This window comes from Centroberyx gerrardi, chromosome 8 (genome assembly GCF_048128805.1).
Source record: "Centroberyx gerrardi isolate f3 chromosome 8, fCenGer3.hap1.cur.20231027, whole genome shotgun sequence".
NCBI classification, from domain to species: Eukaryota; Metazoa; Chordata; class Actinopteri; order Beryciformes; family Berycidae; genus Centroberyx; species Centroberyx gerrardi.
Window position 1 is genome coordinate 22,255,405 of NC_136004.1, and position 27,940 is coordinate 22,283,344.

Here is a 27,940-nt window from a genome sequence, read left to right on the forward strand (position 1 = left end):
CTGTCTACTTCAAGGTGGAAAACATACCACAGTTCATGCTTTACTTTCCGCTGACAATGATAGGACTTTTCTGTTATTATCTTAAATATATCAATGCAATAGAGCAGTTTCTCTCTGAGTTAGGGGTGAGGAGTGTACTGTGGAACAAATGTTGAATTTTGAAACACAATGTGACTGAGATTCCTCTCTAGCATACTGTTGATCTTGAGGGGAATCTAAGCTTTTTCCCCATGTGCTGTCCAGTCCCTCTAGCAGGCAGACGGTGGCATTGTCAAAAGGTCTGGTAAGGATTTGAGAACTTGACTCACAGATACAGCTGTCACCAACAAACAAAATAATGGTTTATAGCACATCCCGACTGTTCACGTCGAGGTCCCATTCTTCCTACCCCCTACATGTTGAGAAATATAAACTCGGGATGCATGGGAATAGCTCTCAAGCATTTACTGAAACTTCCATACAGTAGAGTGGTTTGTTTATGTTGCTCATCAACAGTGTAAACCTCAAAATGCCTTTATTTTTGTGGAAAGGTTTATTGACAGAGCCGCACTTTACAGCTGCTGATTGTTTACTTGCATTTCTACCCACTACAATGTCATGGAGAAATATAAGTGTAGATGCACGCAAACACCTCTCAAGCATTTCATGAAATTTCCGTCATCTAACAGCAAGTAGAACAGCTTGTTTACGTTGCTGCTCAACAATATAAACTTGAAAATGGCTTTAGTCCTTCAGAAAGGTTTACTCTCTACAGCTGCTGACTGTTTAGCTCTCCTCGTGCGCATGGATGTGTTCTGCTTGTAAACACACACAAATCTGTGTCATTACGCATGTTGGGGGTTTTACATGATTCACTCCAGAATATCAACACAGCAGAGGGCCAGTGTTCACGCAGTCATTGTCATGGTGGAGTCCAGGGTGGTGTTTGAAGCACAGTGGAGATGGAAAATGCTAAAGCTGTTGAGTCATAAAGAACCCAAGGCTATCACACATTGCCACCTGGTGGTTGCACTTTTATTCATTTTTTTTACAGAGACTCTCAAAAATTGTCAATGTAAAGTAGGTAGTGAATATTTTCAAAATGCTGACTTGGCTCTACCTTTGGCGCAGCATAATAGTATTAAAACCTGTGCTGCGTGTGCATGAAATGCTTCATTTTATTCTATGATTACATGGTAATTTAAATCCCTAGTGTTTTAAATTTAAGGAACTTTGATGATGCATTTGCTGTTAAATTGCTCTGCTGTTCACTGGGCCGTTGTATGAGGTTTCCAGTTTGAGGCATTATCAGAATCACCCTGAGCATCGTGGTTAAGTGCATTTGATTTCTTCCTTCAACCACATTCAGTGTGCACAAAGACCAAACAGTTTTAAAATGTTTCTTTCCAACTCAGTGAATCAGCTTCCAGATCCTTATATGTGCAGGGATGGAGGGTCAGAGAATGCTTTAATCATGTTTTGACAACATCCACCTCTTTGTTTAAACATAACAAGTGTGAGGATTGCAGTTCAGTGAGATATGCTCCCCATCATACAAATTGCTGACATGAAATGTAATTTGCAAATACCAGGAAGTGATTAGCATTAGAATGTATTCTCTGCCCTTTAATCTCTCTAATGGCACATCAGCTGAGTGGGCAGTGGCTAGAGAGAATCACAAAACCAGAGTAGGTGTGGGCCAGTGTGAATCAGCCACATCCGTTTTACAGAGCAACAATGGATTCTGACCCGCTGTCACCCGCCTCTCCATAATCTACGTCACAGGATAACTTGTTGACCTGGCAATTTCACTGCTTAGGTGAAGGCCCACGTCTTCCTGACTGCATTGCTGCGCAAACTAGGCTTTAGACGGCCTAACAAATGTTGATGGAAATCATAATGGAAGCAGAGGGAAAAGAATGACGAGAGGCAGATGGTTATGCCTCTTTTTATTTTACATATCCCCACTAAATCATAAAAACTGGGGCGTCCCGGTGGTTCAGTGGTCTGAGGTGTATACCATAACCGTGACGTCCTGGGTGTTAAACTGGCGTCGGACTTTTGACGCATGTCCCCCTCCCCTCCTCCTCAATCTTTCCCGTTTCTCTGCAGTATCCATTATCTAATAAAAAAAGGAAAAACTAAATTATAAATTGACCTATTTCTGTTGTGACAGAGGCACAAGCACCTACACAGAGAGACACAGAGAATAAAAGGATAATAACAATAATAGTAATGATAATAACAATCCTTCCTCCTCCACTGTGAAAAATACTCCTGCCTGAGGGGAAAATTAAAGGCTCAGATTGTGAAAGCAGTGCCCAAGTGCCCAACACAAGTCAGTCTTTGGTGAACAAACTGGTGGTTTGCAGTGGTAGGCAAGTGCTCTACAAAAAACAGTAGTAACTAGCCTACTTCTTGTGTATTTTAGAAGTCAAAGGTCAAGATTACGGATTATCTTTCATATCACCCAAAATTATACTTATAAATACTTCTAAACTATATACATTCCACTTTTGTACCAACAATACTTCACTACTCACACATGTATTGCTTTTTGGCTTTTGTAGGTATGAACTAAAGTCAGCGATCGCCAGAATGGAAACATCCACTGATATCAACAAAAAACTATTTACAATGGTATTAATTTACTATATTTTCTTGAAAAAAAAAAAGTAACTTACATCAGTCTCATACTTAAATTTTACTTAAATTTTAACTTAAACTTACTTAAATACTTGGAATTTAGATCATAAAGCTCTACATATGCTTGAAAAGGTCGGTAAACTCTATTTGACAAACAAAAAGGTGGGTAAACTGAGTTAAGGTGGGTTTACACTCCACTATATCTGCGGTGGTTAGCTAACAGGCTGTTGCTTTCTCCATCTCATCTGGACAAAAACTAATGTGCAGCACCCACCTGAGAGCAGAGTGTGAGATTTGAAACCATCAGTTGCCAGTTCATGATTAATACCTGAGCAGAAGCTGGGCAGCAGAGCGGCGTAGTGAGAACCTTGAAGGGTGAAGGGTCAATAAAGTACCACATCAGATTAAAGTTGGGGTATAATTTAGCTCAGGTAATAAGTTAGGAAGTGTGGCCTGCAGAGGGATGTGGCCCTGAACCCTGTTGCACAGTGACTCATTTGTTTGCAAAGTCCTCCAATCTAAACCCACGCTGCCCACCTGCTCATAAATATGTCCATTCCTACGCTTTACGGGGGACTCTGTTTGCAAAACACAGCGGTGTTTAGTTATTGTGACAAACTCCAAAAAACATGACCTCAGTGTTAATAAATGGGACCAATATGTAAACAATGGCAGGCCGTGACTCCTTTCTATCTGCTGAATTCTCCTCTCCTCTGTGTGGTTTTCTGTGCATTTATGCATTGATGTGTCTGTTTTTGTTTGTGCATTTGTGTGTGTGTGTGTGTGTGTGTGTGTGTGTGTGTGTGTGTGAGAGAGAGAGAGAGAGAGAGAGAGAGAGAGAGAGAGAGAGAGACTGAGCAGTATATCATTTTGTGAACCTGAGCCTAATTAAAGCCCCAAATAAAAATGTTCTAGTGCAATCACTATTTATCAACGTTTATGAACCCAAAGCCAAACAGCAACCTGAACAACAGAGAGAGAAAGAGAGAGAGAGAAAGAAAGAGAGAGACTTTTGATTTTCTTTACTGAAACATCTCCCAACAAAACAGACATAACTAAACAGATATAACTAAAATCACCTTAAAAACTCACCAACCCCCCATCCACACACACACACACACACTCACACTCTCTCACACACACACACACACACACACACAGCTACATACTGGCACAGAGGACACTTAGCAATTTCAAAACACATGTAACCTGCTGATATTGTGAAAACACATGGACGACATTTTGTGATACTCCACAGAAAGGAACCAGCACTTCCCTGATGAACACCACCAGCAGCCTCAGTGAGGTCAGTCCAGTCTGTTGTAGGGTTACTGTATTTTTTAAAGTCGGTAATTTTGCTTAAGCATGTTTTCATTGAAGTATTGTATGTAGCTACATTTTAAATCACATCCATTACAGAACGCAGATTTTGTGGCTCTCCATAACAAGCATCAGAAACTGGACCAACAATGGCCAATTCAGAGCCATTCACAGTGAGAAGAGCAATCTGGCTTTACTTTGTTTGTTCACTTTATTTTGTCATTTCAAATTTTTCCAATGAAAATAATCTAGTTTTAACTCTGTCCTCTCATCCTTTAAGAATTGCATGGGAAAGATCACATCTAACAATGATCCCTTTTCTAAAAAAGTAACTCAATAACTTTTACTCCTTTAAATGAGCTGCTTTTTACTTTTCCTTAAGTCGATTTTTACACCAGTACTTTTACTTTTACTCCTTTACAGGCACTACACCGTACAGCCAGGCCCTCAGGACAGATGTGTAAAATCTAGAGAGTGTCCACCTTCATTGTTCACTCCTCCAACTCCATCAGGAAGGGAAGCAGTGGACATGCCGGTCCTCTCCAGCAGATGTTAGTTCTGAGCTGCCTGTGGGCCCGGAAACCTGCCACCCTGCTCTCCAGGTAGGTACGGGACAGCCGCTCTCAGCCAGTGATGTCCTGACCAAAACAAATCCACCAGCTTCTTCTGGATCTCCACTAGAAGAAGGGGATAGTGCAGCCAAGTAGGTATGGGACGATATGCTTATCTCACAGTGCGATTCGATACCCGATATGGGGTTCACGATTCGATATACAACCACGATACGATCTAATAAATAAAAGTTACATTCCAACAAAGTATGATTGTGCAGAATTATGATTATTTCTGAGCCACAAATCTTTCTGGTTTGCTAGAATGTAAACAACAATTTAAAAATGTCATTACAAAGTGCAAATAATATAATTTGGATGTAGAGCTTGTGAAATTGTGATGGGCAAGCCGTCTCATTTGTCATTACTACAGCAGAATAGAATATGATTTATTTTTCTGCCCCACAATACGTATTGTCACATTTTTGTATTGCGATATATTGAATTTCGATATATTGCCCCATCCCTACAGCCGAGCCATGCCACAGGGACGAAGCCACCAAGTTGTTAACTATCAGCAGAGAGAGATATTGCTATGGGGATTGAACCTGTGATTACATTCGGCTATATGATCAAATGTCATTACCAGAGAGGTTTCATTCATTAGGAGGATTTTACAGAGGGAGGGAAGGGGGGGAGATGGGATCTCAGTGGTAGGAATAGAGAGAGTATATTGTTGAGAGGTGTTTGCCCTCTGCTGGCCATATATATTTTAACTCATATGGAGTGGACGCTTAGACATACAATACATTTACATCATTTGTCTCATTTTTGTGGTAAGCTTATATGATATAGGTGCTAAAGTACAGGCCTCCAGCACACATTGCCTCCTTTATTGCTTGTTTCACATGAAGTAGCCCAGTTTTTAGAAATTCAAATGCTTATCTCACATATTATTAAGGTGCCAAGAGGGAAAAGCCACTGACAGATAAATGACCATGCCTTGTGTCAAATATGGCCTACCCTTCCTAAAAAAAATAAAGAAATCTGTTTATATGCTAGCCTACATAGCCTATTTTTTAGCGGTTAATACGAAAAGTAGTCCTACAATAAATTTTAGAATGATACTGAAACGTCCCTTTGGGGATATTGGTTATAGAAATGGTATGGTGATACCACAGGAGATGAGAAAAATACCACAAGGTAAGATAAGCAACACAGAAGTGCATATTAAATCCCTGTAGGCATATTCTAGTGAGATTGGTAGGGATGTAGGAATGTTCTAGTGATATTTTTTGGAGAGGTATTCGCACGGGCTTAACACCGTGTCATTGATATACATTTGATATGCATTCATATGATATAGTTTTGTTTCTTACTAGATTCTGTCGATTTACCAATTATAAATGATTACCGTTAGTCTGAGCAGCGGTTGGTTTGAACGGCGTCACGACAAGAACTGTCACCTGGATCTCTGATTGGTTCAGAGCGCTGATCCGGGTACTGCGCTAGAACGAGCCCATTAGCTAAAGGTACCAATATGGCGGAGGTAAGAGGGAAAACAGGGGAGAAGCAATCGATCTTAAATCGATATTTTTAAAATGTGTGCTTTATATTTTTTATTTCTATGTTATCGATTGGACAAATTATGGTTTTTTCCTTCTATATAGCGTGTTTCGTGTTATAATTGTTACGTTTATGCGTCTAAAATATGCTTGAATGTGTGGATTGATCCTTCACTACAAGGCCGCTGCGCCTTCGCTCTCTCTCAGCTGGTTTGGTATAGCGACTGTGTAAATTGATACGTAAATTTAACGTTAGCTTGCTGGTTAAAGGAAATAACAGATCATATCAGATTTGCAATGAATGGAAATTTATTTTTTCTATTTAGGTTGAATTCGCGACAATCGAGTGGTAAAGTGTGTGTAACACAAACGCTAACAGTACCGCGCAAACGAAATTAGTGTTTACATTTTCCGAAGCATAACGTTAGGCTTTGGGTTTAAAAGATTAGCTTGCTGGCTAGCTAGGGGAACCGACATTGCACAAATCATACTTTCTCTCCCAGACTATTCCGCTATTTTTATTCGCTTGCCACTTACGTTCGGGATATTCTTCATTTATAGTTCTTAAATTCCCTTTTCTTACATTTTTCCCCCATGTACAGCATTCAGCTGTGGCTAACGTTGTCTTAGCTACCTATTTCAGGTAACGTTAGCGGTAAATGCAGCCTTCTTGCCCAACTATTCTCGGTGGTCATGATACGGGCCATTAACAGTATTTTTTACTCTGCCTATGTACTTCATTTGGACGCCTCTGAACAACAGCTCACACACTTATCTGTGTTCTGGTTTCATTTTTCTGCAGGCTTCCCTAGGGAGTTCGAGTCCAGGTAAAATAACTTATGTTGCAAATAGAGTATTGGCTCTATATTTTTATGCTGTGATTGACTCTAGTTAATTATTCTGTGTTTTAGTTGGATGAAATTTAACTCCAATGATAATCAAGATGAATTACATACTAGTACAATTTGATCATTTTGTCAGAGAAAATTGGTTTTGGAATTGACAAAATATAATGCTTCCCTGGCTGTTACTTGATAATGATGCCACTGTGTCTCTGAAGTGTGAAACTTAAATTTATTGTGTGAACAAAAAGTCAATTGTTTGATCATACTAAGACATTTATGATATTGACTCAGTTGTTTTTTTCCTTTCGCAGTTGGCTCTTTATCGTCAGAGGATCATGACTTTGACCCAACAGCAGAAATGTTAGTTCATGAGTATGACGATGAGAGGACTTTGGAGGAGGAAGAGTCTCTGGAGGGGGAGAGGAATTTCAGCTCTGAGATTGCAGATCTCGAAAAGGTAAACTAGTAAATGGACAAATTGCCCTAAAACAGGATTTACACATGGTATAATGATCTTAAATGGTTCAGTCTAAATCTATGAACATGAACAGGTCTATCCTAAACCTAGAAACCAGAGTCCACTCTCTTTATAATACCAGAACATGACAAATATTGGAGCTCTATTGCCGGTGAATGAAAATATGATATTGTGGACACAATGACAATTGCCAGGGTGACCTTTATGGTGATAAGGGCAACCTGTCTGGTTCATAGCTGCAAATGCAACAACAACAAAATGTCAATTAAGTCTAAATGCACAAGCAAATGTTCTTTCCATGTCAACAACATGTTTTAGAGCCATGGTTGATCATGTTCACAAATTCAGTGTGAATTCTGTTTGAATGTGGATTTTCTTTTTGATAAAGAGTTGACAGTTGTTTCTAGTTTGAGTATTAAACTCAAAATTCACATTCCTAAATTAGGGTATTGCTCAATAGTTTTCTCTCCCATCCAAATCACCAACAACCATCTCATCAAAATAAACTGTTGTTCAATGTCAAGATGTCTGTATGTGTAAAACTGGAGTAAAATGGAATGTATTGGTTTATTTTTTGGCTGTGTTTTGTTGTAGTTTGAATAATATAGGAAACAATACATCATAACCTTCTTTAATGTATGCAGTGCTAACTGTGCCTTCCCTCTGGTTTACCAGGAGGGGAACATGCCTTTGGAGGAGCTGCTGGCCATCTACCGCTATGAGGCCTCAGCAGGCTCCAGTATAGACAGCTCCTCTGGAGACCTGACTGACGAGCTGCCAGACATGACTCTGGACAAGGTACATGGCTGCTGTTGTCTGGGGAAGTCACACAGTTAATTGTTGTATAGTAAGCAAAATCGACTTGGGGAAAGAAATCAAGAGTTCATATGTTCACTCTCAAAATGGCATTCAGTTTCCAGGAGTATGCCATTGATCCCTCTTGGTCTCTCTCAGTGTACAATGGATGAAACTCTTATTCCTTTCTGTAGGAGGAGATTGCTAAAGACCTGCTGTCTGGGGACTATGAGGAGGAGACCCAGTCCTCAGCTGATGATCTGACCCCTTCAGTGACCTCCCATGAGGCCACTGATTTCTTCCCAAGAACACTTCGATGTAAGCGACTGGTTTCACTTAAATTGTCAAAAGTTCTCAAGAATTAACTCTCTACAGGGCATTAAACACAGAGTATGGATAGGTTAACTTATCCAGTACTTGCTAAAAAGTGTTTTTTCAGAATTTCTCTCTGAGTATTTGTATCTACTGTCTTTTGTATGACCATATCTGCCATCTTATAATAAATTAATAGGCAGGATGTGACTAGGGCTGGGTGGTGTTTTTCGGTAAAAATTTTCGGTACTTGTACCTTGAATTCAATACTGGTACCAAAATGGTACTTATTTTTGGTTTTTATACCTTTGCTGAATACAAGCTCAATATGTAATGCAATAGCCTCATTTTTTACTGTTATATACTTTTTGCCATTAGTTTACCCAACTAAAATAACATTGAAACTTTCAAGTTTTAAATTTTATGTATTTATTTTTCTTCACTTTAACAGTATAAAACACTGTTGAATCAAAACTATCAGATTCAAGACCTTATTGTAACTATGAAAATTAATTGCTTAAATTTTAAATATTTAGAACCGTGTTAACAATAGTTCACATTTAGAACCATTTCAAGAATTTCAAGTGCTTGTAAATTTTCTATGCATTTATTTAAAATTATGTTTAGTATGGTTGGAAAAAAAAAAGCAGAATTTGTCACAGTTTATTTTTCTTTTAGTCACACAAGGCACAGCTCTCTAGCCTCAAGTTCATATTGTGCACTATTAAGTGCTTGATTAGGTTTGAGGTGCTTTATTATTTTCTTGTCACAAATATTGTACTGTGTGCTTTCAAGATACAATGTAGTGAGACCTTGGACCGGTTCTACGACAGTGTGTACAGTGTGTAGACCGAGAGGCAAAGGTGTAGTGATGCCTGGACAAGTTTGTTTTTCCTGCCTGTGGCAAGTAGTTGCCTAGCGAGGCAATCAGCAGTCGCTTAAATAAAAGAGCAGGTATGGTGATTGGATGAAAGACGATTTAAGATTAACCTTTAAAGTACTGAACTTTGACATTTTCGGTAGTCAGTAGTACCAACGTTATTCGGTCAGTGTCCAAAACCCAGCCATAGACATGACATAGGAATTCAGTGCATTGAAAGGCGCTTATCCGTTGTTTGTTATTGTCTTGTCAGCCAACGCTATCTCAGACGGTGATAAGGAGTCCGAGTGTGATGAAGATGGCCCGAGCCCAGAGGACTCCAGAAAGGTACATAACTACATTTGGCGTTGGAACACATTGAATAAGGGATAAAATGTTGACTTTGCTTCATGTGTGTTGTGTTACATCACTATCACTGTTAATGAATAAGGCTTGACCAGGGAGACTGATGGTTTGAATGTAACTCTCAAAAAAGTTGCAGAAAGAGATTTGCCTGCTCTCTTGTGATATATATTCTATGGATTAATCTGTGTTTTTTTTTTAATCACAGGAAATAATGGTGGGAACACAATACCAGGCGGAAGTTCCTTCTTGCCTTTGTCACTACAAAGATGGAGAGAAAGGTGACTGCCTCATTGCTCAGCTAGTTTCAGTTCTATTTGCATGAAGTAGTGAATATACTTACACAGATGTAAGCCTGTACTCTTTAATGTGTTGCCTGATAATGTTACTATCCATAAAAATGCAGACAAGGCAATGGACACAAAGTGAGAAATCTTACAGAGTTGTGCTTTGTTGTTGTGCAGTATATGAAGATGAAGACCAGTTATTATGGAGCCCGGGTACATTGCCAGAAAACAAGGTTAGGGTTTTCCTGTCTGACGTGTTGTCACGGACAACAGATGACAAAACAGGATGTGACAAACCAGTGATGCACGTCCGAGACAACGAGCAGGTCAGTTATTCAGTCATCTCTTCATTCATCAAGTCATTCATGTTGTGACATGATGCTGAGCATGGTATTCATGATGATGTATGTGAACTTACACAGTTTTTATGAATAGTCAATTCAGTTCAAATTGCCACATCCAATGGTAATGTGCTTTGAATTCAATTTTTTGTATCTTTCTATGGTGCACATTGTTTATTTTGGCTAATATTCCAGTGTTGACCAATCCATTCCTCTCCAATTTTGCCATAGGCTTTGCATGAACTTGTAAAGTGCAACTACAACACCCGTGAAGCACTAGAGAGATACTGCAGCCATGTAAAATCCTCAAAAGGTAAGTGAAGGAAACAGAGATTCAACATCACCAAGTACAATACCAGCATTTCCTGAGTTTTGCTGCAACAGCAAAACTCACCATATTGGTCATATTGTCGTGTTAGACTTTTAGGTATGGCACAGTGGATAGTTGCTGCATTATAGCAACTACTGTGACTATGGGTACAATGGTGGTGCTATATATAAGAAGCACAGTCTTGTACTGTCTGCAGCACCTGGGGATGGGTTTTGAAATTTGGAATTTGGTACATTAGAGATACTGACTGAATTTTGCTGGTACCAATTTATACCAAATGGCTTTGAAAAATTTGGTACCAATGTTCGGTTCCAATGACATTAAATAATGACAGACAATGCGTTTCTATGCTCTTAATCCGAAAAGACGGAAGACCAATAGACTCATCGTTATACAATGTGGTATTCTAGAAGCTCGGCTATGACTGGCATACAAACAGCCACTATACTGAGAATTTAAACAAATGGACAAACAGTCTAGCGTTTGGTTATGTTATCAGAAAGCAGATGACGACATAGTAAAATGTAATGTGTGGCAAAAGAATGAAGTGGATGGTGCTGAAGACTGATCCTTGTGGGATCCCCTCTGGTGGCAACATGTGCTCTGGATCTGTAGCCTCAAAGTGAAACATGGGCTAAGTTCACACTGCTGTGCCACAATGTAGCTTTTTTTACTCCTATGTTACACAGATTTTTTGAGTGCAGAAAAAAAACATGGAATCTGATCTTTTCATTTCTGATTTGGACCACATTCATATGTAGTCCTAAATCTGATCTGATCTTTGATTTTTTTCTGCGAGAATTGTGTCTCGGTGAACTTTCCCATCTCGGATCCACCGCCTACACGTCTCTGCACAGAAGTGGCAGCAATACCTTCATCAGCTGATGAAGTCTCATCCAGCCTCCACAGCAAACCTTCCTTGGGATTTGGGCATGGACCAGAATTTAAGTGGCTTCCATGACACACTGTCATGACGTCTTTTGTTGTTGTTCATTTGTACATGCGGGTCAAATCAGGATGGAGGTCCATCAAACTGATGTTGGATATGGGTCACTTTCAAAAATGAATATGAAGAGTCAGACAAAAGAATTGGAAAATATCGGAATTGAGTACAAAGGCCTGTAGTGTGAATGTAGGCCTTAATAGAGAGGTGGGGCTCAAAGCAGTTCAGGACAAAACCAGAGTGTCCATGTGTCACGTGTGCATGAGCTGGAGAGTGGCATTTTCGATGGTGTTAAATGCTGCACTTAGGTCCAGGAGATTTGGTATGGAGCATGAACCTGCGTCAGCTACCATCAGGTCATTCTCAGAGTGGAGCTGTTTCAGTGCTGTGGGCTGAACAAAATCCTGACTGGAACTTCTCAAAGAAGTTGTTGACTTTGAAGTTGTTTTGCTGCCTGGCAGCAACAATCTTTGCCAGGTCCTTGGCCAGGAAAGGGAGATTGGAGATGCCTGTAATTGGCCAGAACTTCTGGGTCCCGGGCGTCTTGAAATGGGGGGGCTGATGATGGCAGTCTTTGAGTGCAGGTAGAACACGTCCAGCTTGGAGACAGTGGTTAATGACTTTGGCAGTCAGCAGGATGAGAGGAGTTGGGATGGGACCTGGGGAAATGTGGAGTATTTCATTTTACAGATGATTTCCTCAACTTATCTGGGTGATTTCAGTGAAGTAGAGAAGAGGCTGGAGGGGTCTCAGGCAGAGGGCCCAGGGCAGGAGACAAAGAGAAGGAACTCTAATCGGAGAGATGATGTTGTTGACCTCTCGGGGAAAAAGTCCATGAGTGTGTTTCAGTGCTCCTCTGTCTACATTGGTCAGAGAAATTGCAGCTTCAGGGTTATTGTTGATGCGGTTGGAGTAAAACTGACCCTGCTTCTTTAAGGGACTTTGAGGCCCTTTAATGGTAGGCAAGGTTTTGGATAGTGCACCAGCAGGTGCTGAGCAGCTGAATTTTGGAGTGTTGATGGGGTCATGGAGGTCAGCAGGTCCATGGTCAGACAAGCTTGGTCAATGGTTCCCCAGTTGCAGAAATGTATGTGGCACTTGGATGTATGTGGCACTTGTCTGGACCAGACAATCAAACAACTGAAGACTCAGCAACTCAGCTGCGGAGTGACATGATGAGTTGTCATATTGAAATTCCTAAGGATGATAATATTAGTTGAAGTGGTTGTTAGTTGAAAGTAGCATTTTCTGTTCAAGTCCATCTCATGAAACTTGTCTGTGTACTGTTCTGAATTGTTCTGAATTGTTTTCATTACAGAAGAATCACCTCCATGGTCAGAAGAGGAATGCAAGAACTTTGAACATGCACTACAGATGTATGACAAGAATTTTCACCTCATACAGAAACACAAGGTGAGTCTTATTTTGTGAGTTGATGTGATGCATGCTTACACATGTATGAAAAGGTATGTACATGAAGCTGATTTTCACAAAAAGAGAAAAATTTCTCACCACCTCACCACCTTTTTTTCCTCAGGTCACAACGCGAACAGTAGCAGAATGTGTGGCGTTTTACTACATGTGGAAAAAGTCAGAGCGCTTTGACTTCTTTGTTCAGCAGAATCGGTTTGGGAAAAAGAAGTACAGCAGCTATCCTGGTGTAACGTGAGTGACAGAGAGAGAAAGAGACACGTCTATTTGCTGTTCTATATGTCCTTTTGGTATTCTTTTTATTTAGCCACATCTGAAATAATGGGGAAAAAAAAGCTCTTGGACAAAAAACAAAGTTTTTTTTTTCTTTTTTTTTATCTAGTGACTTGATGGACAGGCTGGTGGATGAAGCGGAGGGACTGGCAGTGGACAGTTCTTCCTCTGTATGCTCAGGAGGAGGTGGAGGTGGGAGGATGGAGCCTACCACAGACCAGCAGCTCAGCCTGCTCAACTCCATCACTGCCAGCGACCTCACAGGTCAGTAGTAAGGTTATGGAAAACCTGAAGAAGTTATGCATGCCTGGTAAAGTTATGGAAAATGATTATTTTTACATTCATTCATTTTATTATTTTATTTGTTTATTTATTGGAATTGGAGATGGGAAGATATGCTTATCTCACGATACGATTCGATATGCAATATGGGGTTCACGATTTGATACAACTACGATACGATGTAATAAATAGAAGTTCAATGACAGCAAAGTCCGTCCAGAATTATGTTTATTTCTGAGACACAAATCTTTCTAGCAATGGCATTGGCTTGCTAGAATATAAACAATTTAAAAATGTCATTTCAAAGTGAAAATAATATAATTTGGATGGAGAGCTTGTGAAATTGTGATGGGTAAGTCTTCTCATTTGTGATTACTACAGCATAATAAAATGTAGCCAATATCACAATTCATTTATCTCTTTTATGATGTGTATTGTCACATTTTTGTGTTGCAATATATTGAATTTCGATATATCGTCCCATCCCTTTGGGAAATACCCTTTTTTTACCCTCAATCAGCATGTATATTGACCAGAATTCCTAGAAGTGCCCCAGGTACCTGGTGTTAATTTCTGTCTCCCATGTCCCTGCAGCTTTGAGTAACAGTGTAGCCACGGTGTGCAGCCCTGCGGAGGTCAACTGCCTGGACTCCTACAGCTTTCCCCCTCTGGAGAGTCTACACCGTGGGTCCCTGAACCACGAGGAGTCCTTGGGTTTTCCTTCCAACGGAGCGGACCCCGACTGCCTCAACATGCTCGATGCCGGCTTCTACCACTCGGACCTGGGCCAACTAGGAGGAGTATGTGTCAATAAGGACTGCGAGCGCCCCTCCAAGAGACTCAAGATGGCGCTGCCTGACTCCTTTATCAATGACGTCTCTGTGGGTAATCTTGGAGTGGACTTCGAAGGGCGACGGACAACGACGCACCACCACCGAATCACCGGCGCCAAAATGGCAGTGTCTGTCACAGACTTTGGGAGCTTGGCTGGCAGCGGCGAACCCAACGGGTTTCTGGGAGCACACGCACGGCACCACACACAGCACACCGCGGCGCTCCAGTCAGAGTGATCTTCCTCGTCTCCTTCCCCTGTTCTTCCCTTTTGAAACCCCCTATCCTGCTTGTACATAAGACTCACCTCACTGGAGAATCCGATTTGTTTAAATTCTATTATATATATGTATATATAGATATATATATATATATATATATATATATATATATATATATGTATATGTATATGTATATGTGTGTATATATATATATATATATATATATATATATATATATATATATATATATATATATATATACACACATATACATACATATATATACATATATATATATATGTATATGTGTGTATATATATGTATATGTGTGTGTATATATCTATATATATGTATATGAATATACTTTTTGTTTTCATTTTTTGTGTAATATGACATCAGTGATGTCTATCATATAGAACTAAAATCTTGATTTCTCTCAAGAGTTTATATAGCCATTTATTTTATTTTTGTTTTGCGGTCTTGAGATGTGTAACGTCCATGTACAGTGGGGCCCAGAGGCTGCAGTAGGAGAGTTGTGTATCTTCTTCCTTCCCTCACACATCTACACACAACATCTTCAGAGTTATGTTATCCTGCCATTCTTTTCAGCTGCCAAAAAACAGCTTAGTTCTGCCTCTATTGTTAGTGTTTAGTTGCTTGTCTTTGTTATTTGAAGTGGTACTTATTTTTATTTTATTTTTTTTAAAATCAGTGTTTGGTTTACAGGTACTTTACAGTAACCAGGCTGGGGCAAATGGTTTAAATTTGTCCCAAGTTAAACCTGGTTAGATATTGTATGAAAAGCAACACTCATTAGCATGGAGGAAGCGTCGTGGCGAGGAGCACTTCAGTTTTTGTTGTCTTTTTTTTTCTTTGACTTTTGTTCTCTCCTGTGGAAACTTGTTTAGTGGTTAGTCTGCTTGTTTACTTTTTTCAACAATTCAAAGTGGCCAAACTGGAACATGTGAATGTTTGTAACAGTCTTCATTTTTCATCCTGTGTAGTCAATCCCAAATCATGGTCCCTCATACATTGTTTTCCTGTCACACTTTGAAGCAGGTGATCAAGGAAACCTGTGTAGAATAACAGAACAGGAGCCACCTCTTCTTTACAGTCGAGTAGGAAATCAGTCAGACTAGCAAACCATTGTCACAGCAATATTGAACTGCACAAGATGTTGGTTGGGTTAATAGCCATTAAAGCATAGACATCATCAGGCACAATAAAGTTTTTAACTATTGCATATAGTTTTACTTTCATTGTGAGACTTTTTTTTTTTTTAAATGATATTTTAAAACTCATGGTTTCCACTCATGGTATTCTTAGGCAAGTTTAGCTAGCTGTATATGTCATGTTTGTTGTAGTAAAAGAAATGTTGGGAAATGCTTCTGAAATAAGTAGCGCCATTTTCAAACCACTTAGGAAGCTTGCATAAACCTGCTAGCAGTATTATTTCCTTATTTAAAGCCACTCTGATTTTGTGTTTAACCTCTGTACTGACTAGAGAATGCCTTGTATTATCTGGTTGACAATTTCATGTCCAGTTGGGGTCTAGTAGCAGAAATGGAGCTGTTTTCTCTTGACTGAATTACGTAATTGTGAATTGTAAAATGTTTGGCAGGTCATTGTCAGTTGATTGGATGCAGTAGTAGTGTTTACTTAATTTATCTATGCATTGTGATATGAATAATTAGTTTGTTTCAGGGGTACATTGTTATGAATGTTTGTCATGTCCATAGATCCAATAATTCAGTTATGTGTGTGTACAGACAGGATTCTTGCCTATGAACCATCAGTAGTTTTAACAGTTTGATCTAGTAATTCAGTTTCCAAGCCCAGCATCAGAGGAGATATTCACTTCTGCGTTTCATGTAAATAATTAGCAAATAGCCTTTAAAAAGTCTAACTGACCTCTTACACTTGTGAATCTGTGTTGATACAAAGGTTTTAATTTGATTCCTTGTCAAAAGGCAATAATTTGTAGATATGTACAGACATTTTGTTTTTGCATTTTACCGATTGACTTTTGGTGTTTGATTTTTTTTTTTTTTTTTTTTTCCTCTTCTTCTTTGGAAAGACATTATACCCAGACACCAGGGGACAGCTGAACCACGCATGCCAGCTGTATCTGTTCTCAAAAGTGTACCACTGAAAACGGCTTTACCTAAGACGTATTGATAGTACTCAATGTTGCATTTTGACTTCAAAACTTGCAGCCATGTGTAAAAGACGCTCATCTTCTTTTTTTTCCTAGAAAAAAAACTCTTTTACACGTCGTCGTCTTATATTGTTTGTCTTGATGGTAAAGGGATGGCTGCTGCTGTAAGTATGTGGAGAGCTAGTTTCTCTTAATGCAATGTGCATAATGCAGTAGGTCCTCCAAGCTCTTCTAGCTTTAGCAGTGCAGTGATATTTATTTCACCTGTGGTTTGTACAAAGACTCAGAAAAACTGTCAGAATGTAAAGGCCATTAACTAAGTAGTAGAAGTAGGTTTTTCACCACCCTGTGAACTCTCGAAAATGTGATATTTTATTGATATCTCTGGTATGAGACGTGTGTGTAAGCAAGCACTAAACAAATTTATTTTATATTTTGTATTGTGTTTTGAAGTTTAAAAAGGAAAAAATTATAGCAGTTGTGGTTTTAAAAAGAAAACTCGAGTCCTTTGACGAAAAAGAAAACACCTTTGTGAATAAAAACCTACAAAACTTAAAAATGTATATCCAGAAATATAGACAATCAAAACCTTCACTATGAGAAATGTTCAAGAAGCTATCTTTATTGTTTATAAGAATTGTACATAAACATTGAGGTTTTTTTTTTCTTTTGTTAAACATTATTTTGTATTTTCTGTTGTACTTTAATACCTTGTGTACAGATCCAGAAATAAAGCTCTGGAAAAGGTTCTGAGACCATTGCATGTTCTTTATTCATTATCTCTCTCTCTCTCTCTCTCGCTCTCTCGCTCTCACTCTCACACACACACACAGTAGTTGAATCGTAGTGAAACCCCAGAAAAGACATATACCCTGATTTGATAAGATTTTGTCCCAGGGACCCAACGGGAAGATATTTGCTGATTTAGTATTGAATTGTATAACTGTTTACACTGTAAATGGGGAGATAATAGTGGTGAGAGCGAAACCTGTGATTAGATTATTCATACATTCTCCAATCGGGATACTTTCTAGCGAATAAATTATATTTGCATTAAACTATTCCTCTTTTTGAACCCCACTTGTAGAACCACTGATCTATGCATTGTGGTATTTTGATTAAGTATATGATTTACTATGATTCTATTTATGCTTACACAGTATTTTACATGGTAATACCACCTTGTGAGTAAATTGGATATAGCAAGTGTAAGCAAGGGCTCACACTCCATTCATCCCTGCACTTGTCATATTTCACCAAATAGTACATACATTTGATAATAGAGTATCAGTTGAGTAGTGCAGCTTCAACACCAAATAAAGGAAATGTGGCAAACCTTGAGACTACTGCACTCTGAAAGAATTAACACCATTTTAAATGTATTGTCTTGAAGTCTGAAATAAACCCCCATTAAATCAGACTTTTTTCACTTTGATTTGGATATAGAACTCAGCAAAATCAAGGAGAAAAACAAAAGGCTATACATTTCTGATTATGTATCAAAAATGTAAAACTGAAACCGGACAGATAGGTGTGAAACACCTTACCTCAAGGTAAATTGTATTATGAGCCAATTCTAAACAAAGGTAATCATACTGTACTTCGAGAGAATAAGGCCAGCAGTCAACTGGCAAATATGCATGTGATGCATGAAAATGTACCAATAACAAGTGTAAAGTCCATAGAGTTTATTCAGCAGAACAATGCTTTTTGACAAAAAGTGTGATTCTTATCCAAAAGTCTCCAAATCAAGTCCAACTCTGGATATGATCATACAATACACTGTAGGTGCTGGATTATAATGATCATTTTGTGTAAGGCCAGAGTAAACAGACAGGCATTAAAAAGTGTTTTATTTCATCCAGCCAGACATTCACTGACTCGCTCAGTCTGTTTTTAATATAAAACCAAGGCAGCTGAGCATTACTGCGGCCTTCTGAGCGGTACGGGCAGAGTGAGAAAGTCCTCAGCCAGCGTCACTTCCACTCCGCTGCCCTGCAGAGCGTCTTCAGCCTGTCTCTTGAGCTCCTCCACGTCGTCCTCGTCCCCGTCCCTCTGCAGGGCGCCGGGCTTGTACCTCTGACTGAAGTGGTACAGTACCAGCCGCCGCGCGCAGCAGGCCCGGGCCACCGCCGCCGCCATTTTAGGTGTGCTGTGCCCGTGGTCCACCGCTTTCTCCCGGTGCTCGTCCCCCAGCGTGGCCTCGTGGACCAAAACGTCCGCTCGGCTGCACGCCTTCAGCGGCCCTTCCCCCATGACGGAGCTGCAGTCCCCTAAAACACAGACTTTCCTCCCTGGTATGGGTTCTTCCAGTACCTCGCTGGGCGACACCACGCGCCCGCTCTCTAATGTCACCGACTCCCCGGCTTTCAGGCGCCCATACAGCGGTCCTGGTTTCAGGCCTAGGGGACACAAAGTTGGCCCAGTCAAAGTAGTCTGCAACTACCATCAGGAGGACGCTTTTTACTTAAAGTACCTTACAGTGCCACAAGTGCATACATTTTTAACATGGGTGACCCCAGTGGGAATCAATCCTGGCCATGTTAGTGCCATATTCTGGCCTACAAGTGATTCTGAAATAGAATTAAATTAAGTTTATAAAGTAAATTAAAAAAAACCCATAAAAACAGCAAAGCACACATGATATATACAAGGTGTAAAGCGTTTGTTTGTTGTTCTATTTTCTTAATAAAACATTGCTCTTATGCTCAGACCTTCATCAGGCAGAGTTTTCTTTCTCAGTATCTACCTTTTTAGTTTTTGTCCTGCTGTGCACCTCAAATACCTTCATGTGTGCAAAAAATATTTTTTCTTTATGCTTTTATGCTTACCTTGTCCATTGAGAACCCATTGGACACTTAGTTGGGGAACCTTCCATGTACTGTGACTGCACAGGTTTGAATTTGGGTGGTTATACTTTTTTTTTCCTCTCTTAGCATTGCTGTCCTCTGTATTGTCCAAAAAAAAAAACGAATAAAAAAAACACAAAGAAAGTGTCTCAAGTGGATTTACCTAGTTCCTTTAGTAGCTCGCTGTTCAGTCTCCCGGGCCGATCCCGCTCCTGAACGGAGAAGCCGAAGGAGGGGATGCGGTGGAACAACCTGAAGGCCTTGACCACAAACCTCTTGTCTTCAAAGAGGAGGTAACAGTCAGTGGAGACGTCCAGGGAAACGGTCCGCCCCGGGCGCTCCTGGGGGTGGAGAGGACCGGACTCTGCTGTCATCTAAAGAAAGGGGGAAAAAAACAGTACAATACACACCAGGGTTGGGGTCAATTCATGAATTAACTGAATCAATTACAATTCAACTGAGGAATTGGAATTGGAATTTGAAAAAACCTACAGGAAACAGAATTGGAATTTAATTGGAATTTCAGGAAGTGTAATTTAATTCAATGAAATTCTGTGAAATTCCATTTTTTTTTTTTTTTTTTCTTACCACATATCTGAGATTACACGTAGTGTTTTATATTATCAATACTGAATATCATAAAATGTTAAAGGGACCTTTCAGGTGGTATTTGATGCATAACATGTAATTGTAATACATTATGACTGAATGTATTTTATTTGTTTAACCGTCTTTTATTTGATTCATAATGTTTGATTTATAATGTTGAGCAAGTAAAGACAACCTCTCTTAGAAGTGGAATTTAATGGAATTCAATTCTGTTTCCGGTCATTCTGATTCAATTCCAGTTCTGTTTCCTGAGCTGGGTGCAATTACAATTCCAGTTCCAACTCCAGGAATTGAATTGGCATTGGGAAGGGAGTGTGTTTCTCATTCACTGTCCCAGCTCAGATTTTCCCAGCTGGTCAAACTGGCAACCTTCCACTCACAAACCCCCTTCTCTAGCCTCTAGGCTACCACTGCTGAATTGAAATAAAAGATAATGCACTAACTCAAACACATGCACACACACTTTACTGTGTTGCAGTGTCCTGTATCAAATCAACCAACCATACAGTCACTAACACTATGCTGTATTGTACTGTAGTGTTTTGCACTGCACTGAGGAGTAAGATGTGATTTGTTATTGAATATGAATAACATCAATCACAAACCTCGAGGCTGAGCTGCCCCTCTGGTGGACTCTGGTCAGGAGTGGGCTCCAGCTCATGGACTGGAGTGAAGGACAGTAGCACAGAGTAGAGTACAGTAGAGTAGAGCAGATCAAGGCAGAGTACATTAGAATCAGTACAATAAAGATAATCTAGAATAAAGTAGACCATAGCAGAACTGATAATACTGGAGTGAAATGCAACAAATAGAGAAAGTCTTCATAGGCAGCAATGGACAACATTTTTTGTAGCCAAGTTATGGTATAAGAAAAAATAAAAAATCATACATAACATTGTACAACATACAACAACCAGAGTCAGTAGAACTAGCAAAAATCAATATCTATGGTTGAATCCTAATATCCACACTATGGACAACTGGACTTTTAGGGAATGTGGAAACGCATGATGGCTTGATGTGCAATCAATGACAAATTAATTCACAATTCCACAATACAGACACAGGCTGCCACCGATGCATGCACACCCTGAGGCGCCAATCACACTCCATTTCTTAACCGTTTTCTGTGTTTTCAGAAATATAACCAGTGTTCTCTTGAGGATGCTGTAGTGGACAACTGGCATGTTTAAATGTACAACACATTACTGGCTGTGGCTGTTTTTTTCTGTGTCTTCAAGTCTGTCGTCTGCAGTGTGGACATTAGAACTGAGTCTGTACATTTTTTTTGTGATCAAATTTTTTTATTTTGTTTCTTTATGGTGTGACAATAATAAATCATGTATCACATTCATATGTGTCCATACATCTCCATAACATAATATGTTGCGGACATTGCGGACATTGTAATTCAAGAGAGAGAAAAACAATAGATAAAGAAACGTAACATTTTATCCCACCCTCCCCTCCCCACCCTAGCTTACTCCCTTCCCCTCCCCTGGCTGGCTTCGGATAACTCATGCCTACGTAATACCTAGGCATATAGCATAGGATAAAAATAATAATAAGATGAAAAAATAAATAAATAAAAATAAAAAATGAAAAAATAAATAAATAATAAAAAATGAAAAAATAAATAAATAAATAATAATCTAATCAAATAATAATGATAATTATAATACTAATAATAAGACTACTACTAATAAATATATACACACATATACTATATATATAACTGAGTCTGTACATGATGGACCTGCCTGCATAAGGGAAGAGAAGCTGCGACCCTGTGAGGCCCAGCGTCACCCTGAGGAAGTGTCTGAGGCCCCGGGGCCCGTAGATGTCCACAGTGGGCGGGTCCTGCGTGGGACTGGGGCTGCTGTTGAGACTGACGGTGCACAGCAGACCAGGCAGGCCGAACAGGTGGTCGCCATGCAGGTGAGAGATGAACACTTTGGTGATTCGACCTGGATGGAAAACATGATAGAATATGGTAACACTCCAGTAGATGTTACGGACATACAGCACTGAGGTCGTAGTTACATGGTCAGATGGCAATTTGTCCACATTTCCTATGGTAAAGCTGGGAGATATATTGTTAAAATCAATATCACAATAATCATGAGGATTTTTTTCGATATTGATACATATTGCGCGATATGTATATGCAAAATCACGCTAAATAATCTAAATTAATGTTCATCCCATTGAACCGAATGGTAATGTGATGTCAAACAAAATTTTCAAATAATATTTCTACCATACTTCTTGTTGTCAGAGAATACAATTTGCTTGTTTTTGCTTGTGCATTTTGCTTATCATCAATTTAGACAGCAGAATTGTGTATCATGATATCCCAAAATCACCATATAACCACTACGATTCCACTGAAAAACGATAATCGATAATATTGAATTATCACCCTGCCCTAATGGCCAATGGTGGGTTGGTCATCCACTGTTTTCCATTAATTTCCAAACTGTGACAGGGTAGGCTGACAGGACATTAGTCCAAATTAGACACTCAGAGGCCTCATTTTGTTTACTCATGATCTTGTTAAGTCAAGAAATGATGGTGAAATCAGTTTTCATTTGAAGTCATTTTAAAACTGTTGCTACATCAATGCAAACACCCATCATAAGGTTTTCCTCAGGATGGGAAGTGTTGATGTTAGAACTGGAGAGAGGTTCCAAGAGCTGAGGTACAGTATATTGGTGAATGTGAGTGCTGCTATGTTAAAAAAAGAAAAAAGAAAAAGAAAAAGAAAACATTAAGTACTTTCAAGGCCAACCAATCGTTTTCAAGAACAGCCAAGGCTTTGTTTTATTTTTCTTCTCAAATCCACAAACTTTGAAGGATTTTCAATGACCGTGGGGACCCTGTATGAAGCCTGTCTGACTCACTGGCTCTCAGCTGGCTCCTCATCAGCTGGGTCTGGGTTCCCTCTCCGCAGTCAAACAGCCAGCACTCCCCCTCCGTCCGCAGCACGAGCGCCGAGGCGCCGCGGTGAGGCGACGGATAGGCGGAGCCGGTCCCGAGGAAAGTCACATCCATTGTCATTTTCCCCTCCAAAAAAAAGAAAACAACTTCACAGAAACTCTACCTTCAACTGACTACTGCTGTCATGATGCAAGCGGCATGTCTCTGCTGTAAACACAGGCACGCGGTGATGACGTATGAGACGAGCGACGGAAATGGCGCATTCAAGTCATCTCGGAATTAACAAAAATGCGAGACGGCAGCTAGGAAAAACCGTTCATATCAGCCTCGTACTGGTAATTATGTGGGATTTTTTTATTTTTTATTATTATTATTTTATTGAACAATTCTCAGTGTAGACCTATAGAGAATCACAGGACGTCGGATTAGTAAAATGGTCTTTAAACATTTTTTTCTATCAGAAATAAAGTATGTAAAGTGAAAGTAAAGTAAATTAGTATTAATATTACAGAATTTAACAGCGCCTCCAGTAGGTGGCGGTATGCAGCTTTTCGTGCTGGTATAAACTAAAAGAAGAAGAAGTAGAGGCGGCGGGAGTGGGACTGAGATTTAAAAATGGCCTCCTCCTCCTCCTCCTCCTCCTCCTCCTCCTCCTCCTCCTCCTCTTCAAGCCAGATCCTGTCAGTCAAACTCAACAGATTGTAAAAATATCTCCTGTGATTGTGAAGCCGAATATTAGTGGCTTGTGCGAGAGTTAATAGAAGGCGAATTACAAAATGTGCCGCGGGGTGTTTTCTGTCCCGTAGAGGAATATGTGACGATCAGTGGCGGGTAGAGTACTGAAAATCTATACTCAAGTAAAAGTACAATTACTCCCATAAAAAATGACTCAAGTAAAAGTGAAAATTACCGTTTGAGAAACCTACTCAAGTAAAAGTAAAAAAGTACCTGGTTAATAAATTACTCAAAGTACAAGTTACTTTCCATTTTAATATGTTTTAGGGTGTGCGGGCCAGTGCAAAATAATGAAAAAACAGCACTTGTTGATAAAACTTTCTTAGCCCTTTATAAAACAGAATATAAGTCTGTTTAACTCTAGTATTTACAGACATTGTCAAAGTAACCAAACCTATTACAGCCCCAAAATGCAGTAGATACCGAATACAATACAATTAATTAAAACTCAGATTTTCTGTTCTGTAGTATTACTCCCTGTACCAAGACCTCAGTCAATCAACTAGAGAATGAAAACTTCTTTCCATTCACATTTTTCATTTGGGGATACCCATTTGTTGGAAGCTGCCTCTTGTTCTGGGTTTTGCTCCGTCGTCATCGCATCGTGGTCAAAAGACAGGTGGTGCTTATTTTTCTTCCAGGCAGCATCTGCAGTAGAGGTGCTCCTCGCGCGCTCTCCCCCCCTACACTCAATCAGTGGCTGTAGCTATTTGCACATAGTCACCTGTTAATTTTACAGTCACCTGTTATGCTGTTTTCCTATCAAGATGGCCGTGTGGTGAACGGCCGTGTAACAATGCAATTATTTTTTTGTCTTGGGATGTAGTCATGGTTTGATAAGCCATTGTGTAAGAATGCTTCATCACCTATTTTTTAATTATAATAAAAATGTAAGACATAGGCTGTTTGAATGACTCATTTTGAAAAGTCAATCTATGATTCCCAGTCTGAGCCATGTATAAAACGCCTTCCTGTGGCTGTAATAATCGCTTACGGCCACACCACTCTGAACACGCCCGATCTCGTCCGATCTCGGAAGCTAAGCAGGGTCGGGCCTGGTTAGTACTTGGATGGGAGACCGCCTGGGAATACCAGGTGCTGTAAGCTTTTACTCTTTCTGGACAGCAGAGGGTGCTGCTCTGTTCACACACTCATGGGAAAGTCATGCCATTTTAATGTAGTATTTTCCAGGCCTGGAGAAGTTATGAAAAATTATAAATGGAAGAACAATTTGGAAAAGTCATTACAGTCTATTGGTGAAGTTCATGATTTTTTTTCTCTTGAATAATGTCAAATGTCCCAAAAAGCTGTGGCTGGCTCCGAAACAGTCGAGACCTCACTGTTGGAGGAAGATGTTGTTTGCTGAGTGTTTTATGTTGACAGTTAAAATATATTATAATCCTATCATAGTTTGATGTTACAGCCTATATGAGTTATTAATGGCAACATAGGATGAATCCAGTACTTATTCTGCTTTCCTATTCTTATACACTTTCCTTACTTGAATAAAGCATTTATATTATGTTTATATTCCATTGTCTTTATCATACCCAATGCCCAAACACTGGCACTGAAAAAGCAACATATGTAGTATGGCAATAATGAAAGCAAATATTGAAATTTGCTTTAACTGTTCAGATTTCAGTTTATATTTGCTCAAATACTGAATGAAGAAAAGCAACAAATTTAATGGAGTTCTGAATATGACCAAAAGTCTCATTAAACAATAACCACAACATCAAGAACTTGTGTTGTAATAAGTTAAAAATGGATTACAGTAATAACATGAAAAAAAGAAAACTGAATAAAGTAACGGATCTCTTTTGGTTAAGAGTGAATGTTTCTCACTCCCACAAGAGCCCAGCCACGGCTTCAGAGTTTTTTAAAAAGAAAAATAAAACCTAAATAAATGAAAGGAAATTTAAAATAGTTCCCTCTGCTATGAGTGTCACGGCAGTGAAAAATAAGCATGCATACTGCTTTATTCAAGTAAGGAAAGTGTATAAGAATAGGAAAGCAGAATAAGTACTGGATTCATCCTATGTTGCCATTAATAACTCATATAGGCTGTAACATCAAACTATGATAGGATTATAATAATATTTTAACTCTGTCACCAAGAAACAGTCAGCGAACAACATCCAACTTCCTCCAACAGTGAGGTCTCGACTGTTTCGGAGCCAGCCACAGCTTTTTGGGACATTTGACAGTATTCAAGAGAAAAAAAATCATGAACTTCACCAATAGACTGTAATGACTTTTCCAAATTGTTCTTCCATTTATAATTTTTCATAACTTCTCCAGGCCTGGAAAATACTACATTAAAATGGCATGACTTTCCCATGAGTGTGTGAACAGAGCAGCGCCCTCTTCTGTCCAGAAAGAGTAAAAGCTTACAGCACCTGGTATTCCCAGGCGGTCTCCCATCCAAGTACTAACCAGGCCCGACCCTGCTTAGCTTCCGAGATCGGACGAGATCGGGCGTGTTCAGAGTGGTGTGGCCGTAAGCGATTATTGCAACCACAGGAAGGCATTTTATACATGGCTCAGAGTGGGAATAATACATTGTCTTTTTAAAATGAGTCACTTGAGTCTAGTTCTTACATTTTTATTATAATTAAAAAATAGGTGATGAAGCACTCTTGCACAATGGCTTATCAAACCATGACTACATCCCAAGACACACAAGCACTAAAGCCACTGGCGGTCCTGAGGGGGGTCCAGTGCCAACAAGCTTGGCCCCCCTGTGGCCCCCCTAAATGCAGAGTCTGAAATAATTGTTACAGAATTACTTTTTGCGATCATACAGTGGCAAAGCGGAACACAAAAGTAACCCAACACATTTTCTAGTGGGACCCCTTAAAGCGGAACTACGGAGCCCCTCTGGTGACATCTCATGTTAATAAAATAATGGTGGCCACGAGTTAGTAACACGTGGGAACGAGATCCTTATGTTTGGGACTGAGAAGAAGCCGCTGTGTAGGTAATTTTGAAGTATGCTATGGTGTTTTCAGGCTACATTAGTGATTAGATTTGCTGTGGACTTCAGCTGTAATCTGATGCGGTCTGTTGGCGCCTTGGCTGGAGAAGCCTTAGTCCAGACAATAACTGTGGCTGATCTCATCTCTCCATGGAAACCTTCTGAAAAATTGTGTCTTTTCTATATTCCTTTTGTTTCAATTATTAATATTCATCATGGACTGATGAGTAGTCCTAAACATCCCTATGCTATTTTTTTTAAATTGTATATTTTTTTTCTGTCTTACTTTGGCTTTAGATAAATACAAACAGTGCACATTATAGCTTACAGTCCTGAAGAACACTCATATTAACACTAGTAGTTGACCAACCAGCATCTGTTACTGCCCCCCTAATCAAAGCAGTCTAGGACCGGGCCAGCATGGTGCTGAAATGCCCGCAATGCAGTGAGGAAAACTATATGAGAACAATAAAGTCTAATGTAACTGGCCCCTCTACCAGTACAACTGGCCCCAGCCTGGCTCCCCCAGTTGAAATGGTGTAGAACCGCCACTGACTAAAGCAACATCACTTTTACTGTTTGAAAATTAACTTGCAGAGTTTTCGTGACAGAAGGCCAGTGGTTCTCTTATGATTCCCAAGTGACAAATGAAAAACTAATTGCCAGGATAAACCAAAACTTATTGAAAAAAACAAAACTGCAAGTTGATTTTCAAACAATAAAAGTGATGTTTAAAAATTATAAATGGAAGAAAAATGTGGAAAAGTCATTACATTTTATTTGTGAAGTTGCTGAGATCTAGACTGTTTCGGAGCCAGCCACAGCTTTTTGGGACATTTGACAGTATTCAAGAGAAAAAAATCATGAACTTTACCAATAGACTGTCATGACTTTTCCAAAAAAAAATTTCCATTTATAAATTTTCATAACTTCACCAGGCCTGGAAAATACTATTTTAAAATGCCAGAACTTTCCTGGTTTTCCATGAGTGTGTGAACAGAGCAGCGCCCTCTTCT

At 39.5% G+C, this 27,940-nt stretch overlaps 2 protein-coding genes and 2 non-coding genes across 4 annotated transcripts; 2 read left to right on the forward strand and 2 right to left on the reverse strand.

Annotated features, from left to right (window-relative positions):
* Window positions 1-6,037: 6,037 nt before the first annotated feature.
* On the forward strand, window positions 6,038-14,751 carry mier3b (mesoderm induction early response 1, family member 3 b). The gene is made up of 13 exons (XM_071909026.2): window positions 6,038-6,045; window positions 6,864-6,888; window positions 7,218-7,363; window positions 8,060-8,182; window positions 8,374-8,497; window positions 9,625-9,698; window positions 9,922-9,994; window positions 10,178-10,326; window positions 10,573-10,654; window positions 12,934-13,028; window positions 13,153-13,280; window positions 13,429-13,583; window positions 14,196-14,751. Exons 3-13 carry the CDS (start codon window positions 7,265-7,267, stop codon window positions 14,669-14,671), a joined length of 1,578 nt encoding a protein of 525 aa, XP_071765127.1. The 5' UTR covers window positions 6,038-6,045; window positions 6,864-6,888; window positions 7,218-7,264; the 3' UTR covers window positions 14,672-14,751.
* Window positions 14,752-18,522: 3,771 nt separating this feature from the next.
* On the reverse strand, window positions 18,523-23,408 carry elac1 (elaC ribonuclease Z 1). The gene is made up of 5 exons (XM_071909027.2): window positions 23,173-23,408; window positions 22,030-22,236; window positions 20,875-20,933; window positions 19,824-20,034; window positions 18,523-19,213 (listed from the first exon to the last, which is right to left on the reverse strand). The coding sequence occupies exons 1-5, from the start codon at window positions 23,327-23,329 to the stop codon at window positions 18,735-18,737; spliced, it is 1,113 nt and encodes a 370-aa protein (XP_071765128.2). The 5' UTR covers window positions 23,330-23,408; the 3' UTR covers window positions 18,523-18,734.
* Window positions 23,409-24,932: 1,524 nt separating this feature from the next.
* Window positions 24,933-25,051, forward strand: LOC139919326 (5S ribosomal RNA). The gene has a single exon (XR_011784994.1). It is a non-coding gene; the product is annotated as a 5S ribosomal RNA (ribosomal RNA).
* A 1,283-nt stretch (window positions 25,052-26,334) lies between these two features.
* Window positions 26,335-26,453, reverse strand: LOC139917993 (5S ribosomal RNA). The gene has a single exon (XR_011784948.2). It is a non-coding gene; the product is annotated as a 5S ribosomal RNA (ribosomal RNA).
* Between the last annotated feature and the right edge of the window lie 1,487 nt (window positions 26,454-27,940).

Excerpts from the sequence above, each read along its gene's own strand:
- mier3b (XM_071909026.2), top strand. The coding sequence starts at position 7,265 with ATGTTAGTTCATGAGTATGACGATGAGAGGACTTTGGAGGAGGAAGAG. Across the intron at positions 13,281-13,428 it reads AGCAGCTATCCTGGTGTAAC|TGACTTGATGGACAGGCTGG; the intron begins GTGAGTGACAGA and ends TTTTTTATCTAG. Across the intron at positions 13,584-14,195 it reads CACTGCCAGCGACCTCACAG|CTTTGAGTAACAGTGTAGCC; the intron begins GTCAGTAGTAAG and ends ATGTCCCTGCAG.
- elac1 (XM_071909027.2), bottom strand. The coding sequence starts at position 23,329 with ATGACAATGGATGTGACTTTCCTCGGGACCGGCTCCGCCTATCCGTCG. Across the intron at positions 20,934-22,029 it reads GCTTCTCTTCCCTTATGCAG|TCCATGAGCTGGAGCCCACT; the intron begins GCAGGTCCATCA and ends CCTTCACTCCAG. Across the intron at positions 20,035-20,874 it reads AGGGGCAGCTCAGCCTCGAG|ATGACAGCAGAGTCCGGTCC; the intron begins GTTTGTGATTGA and ends CCCTTTCTTTAG.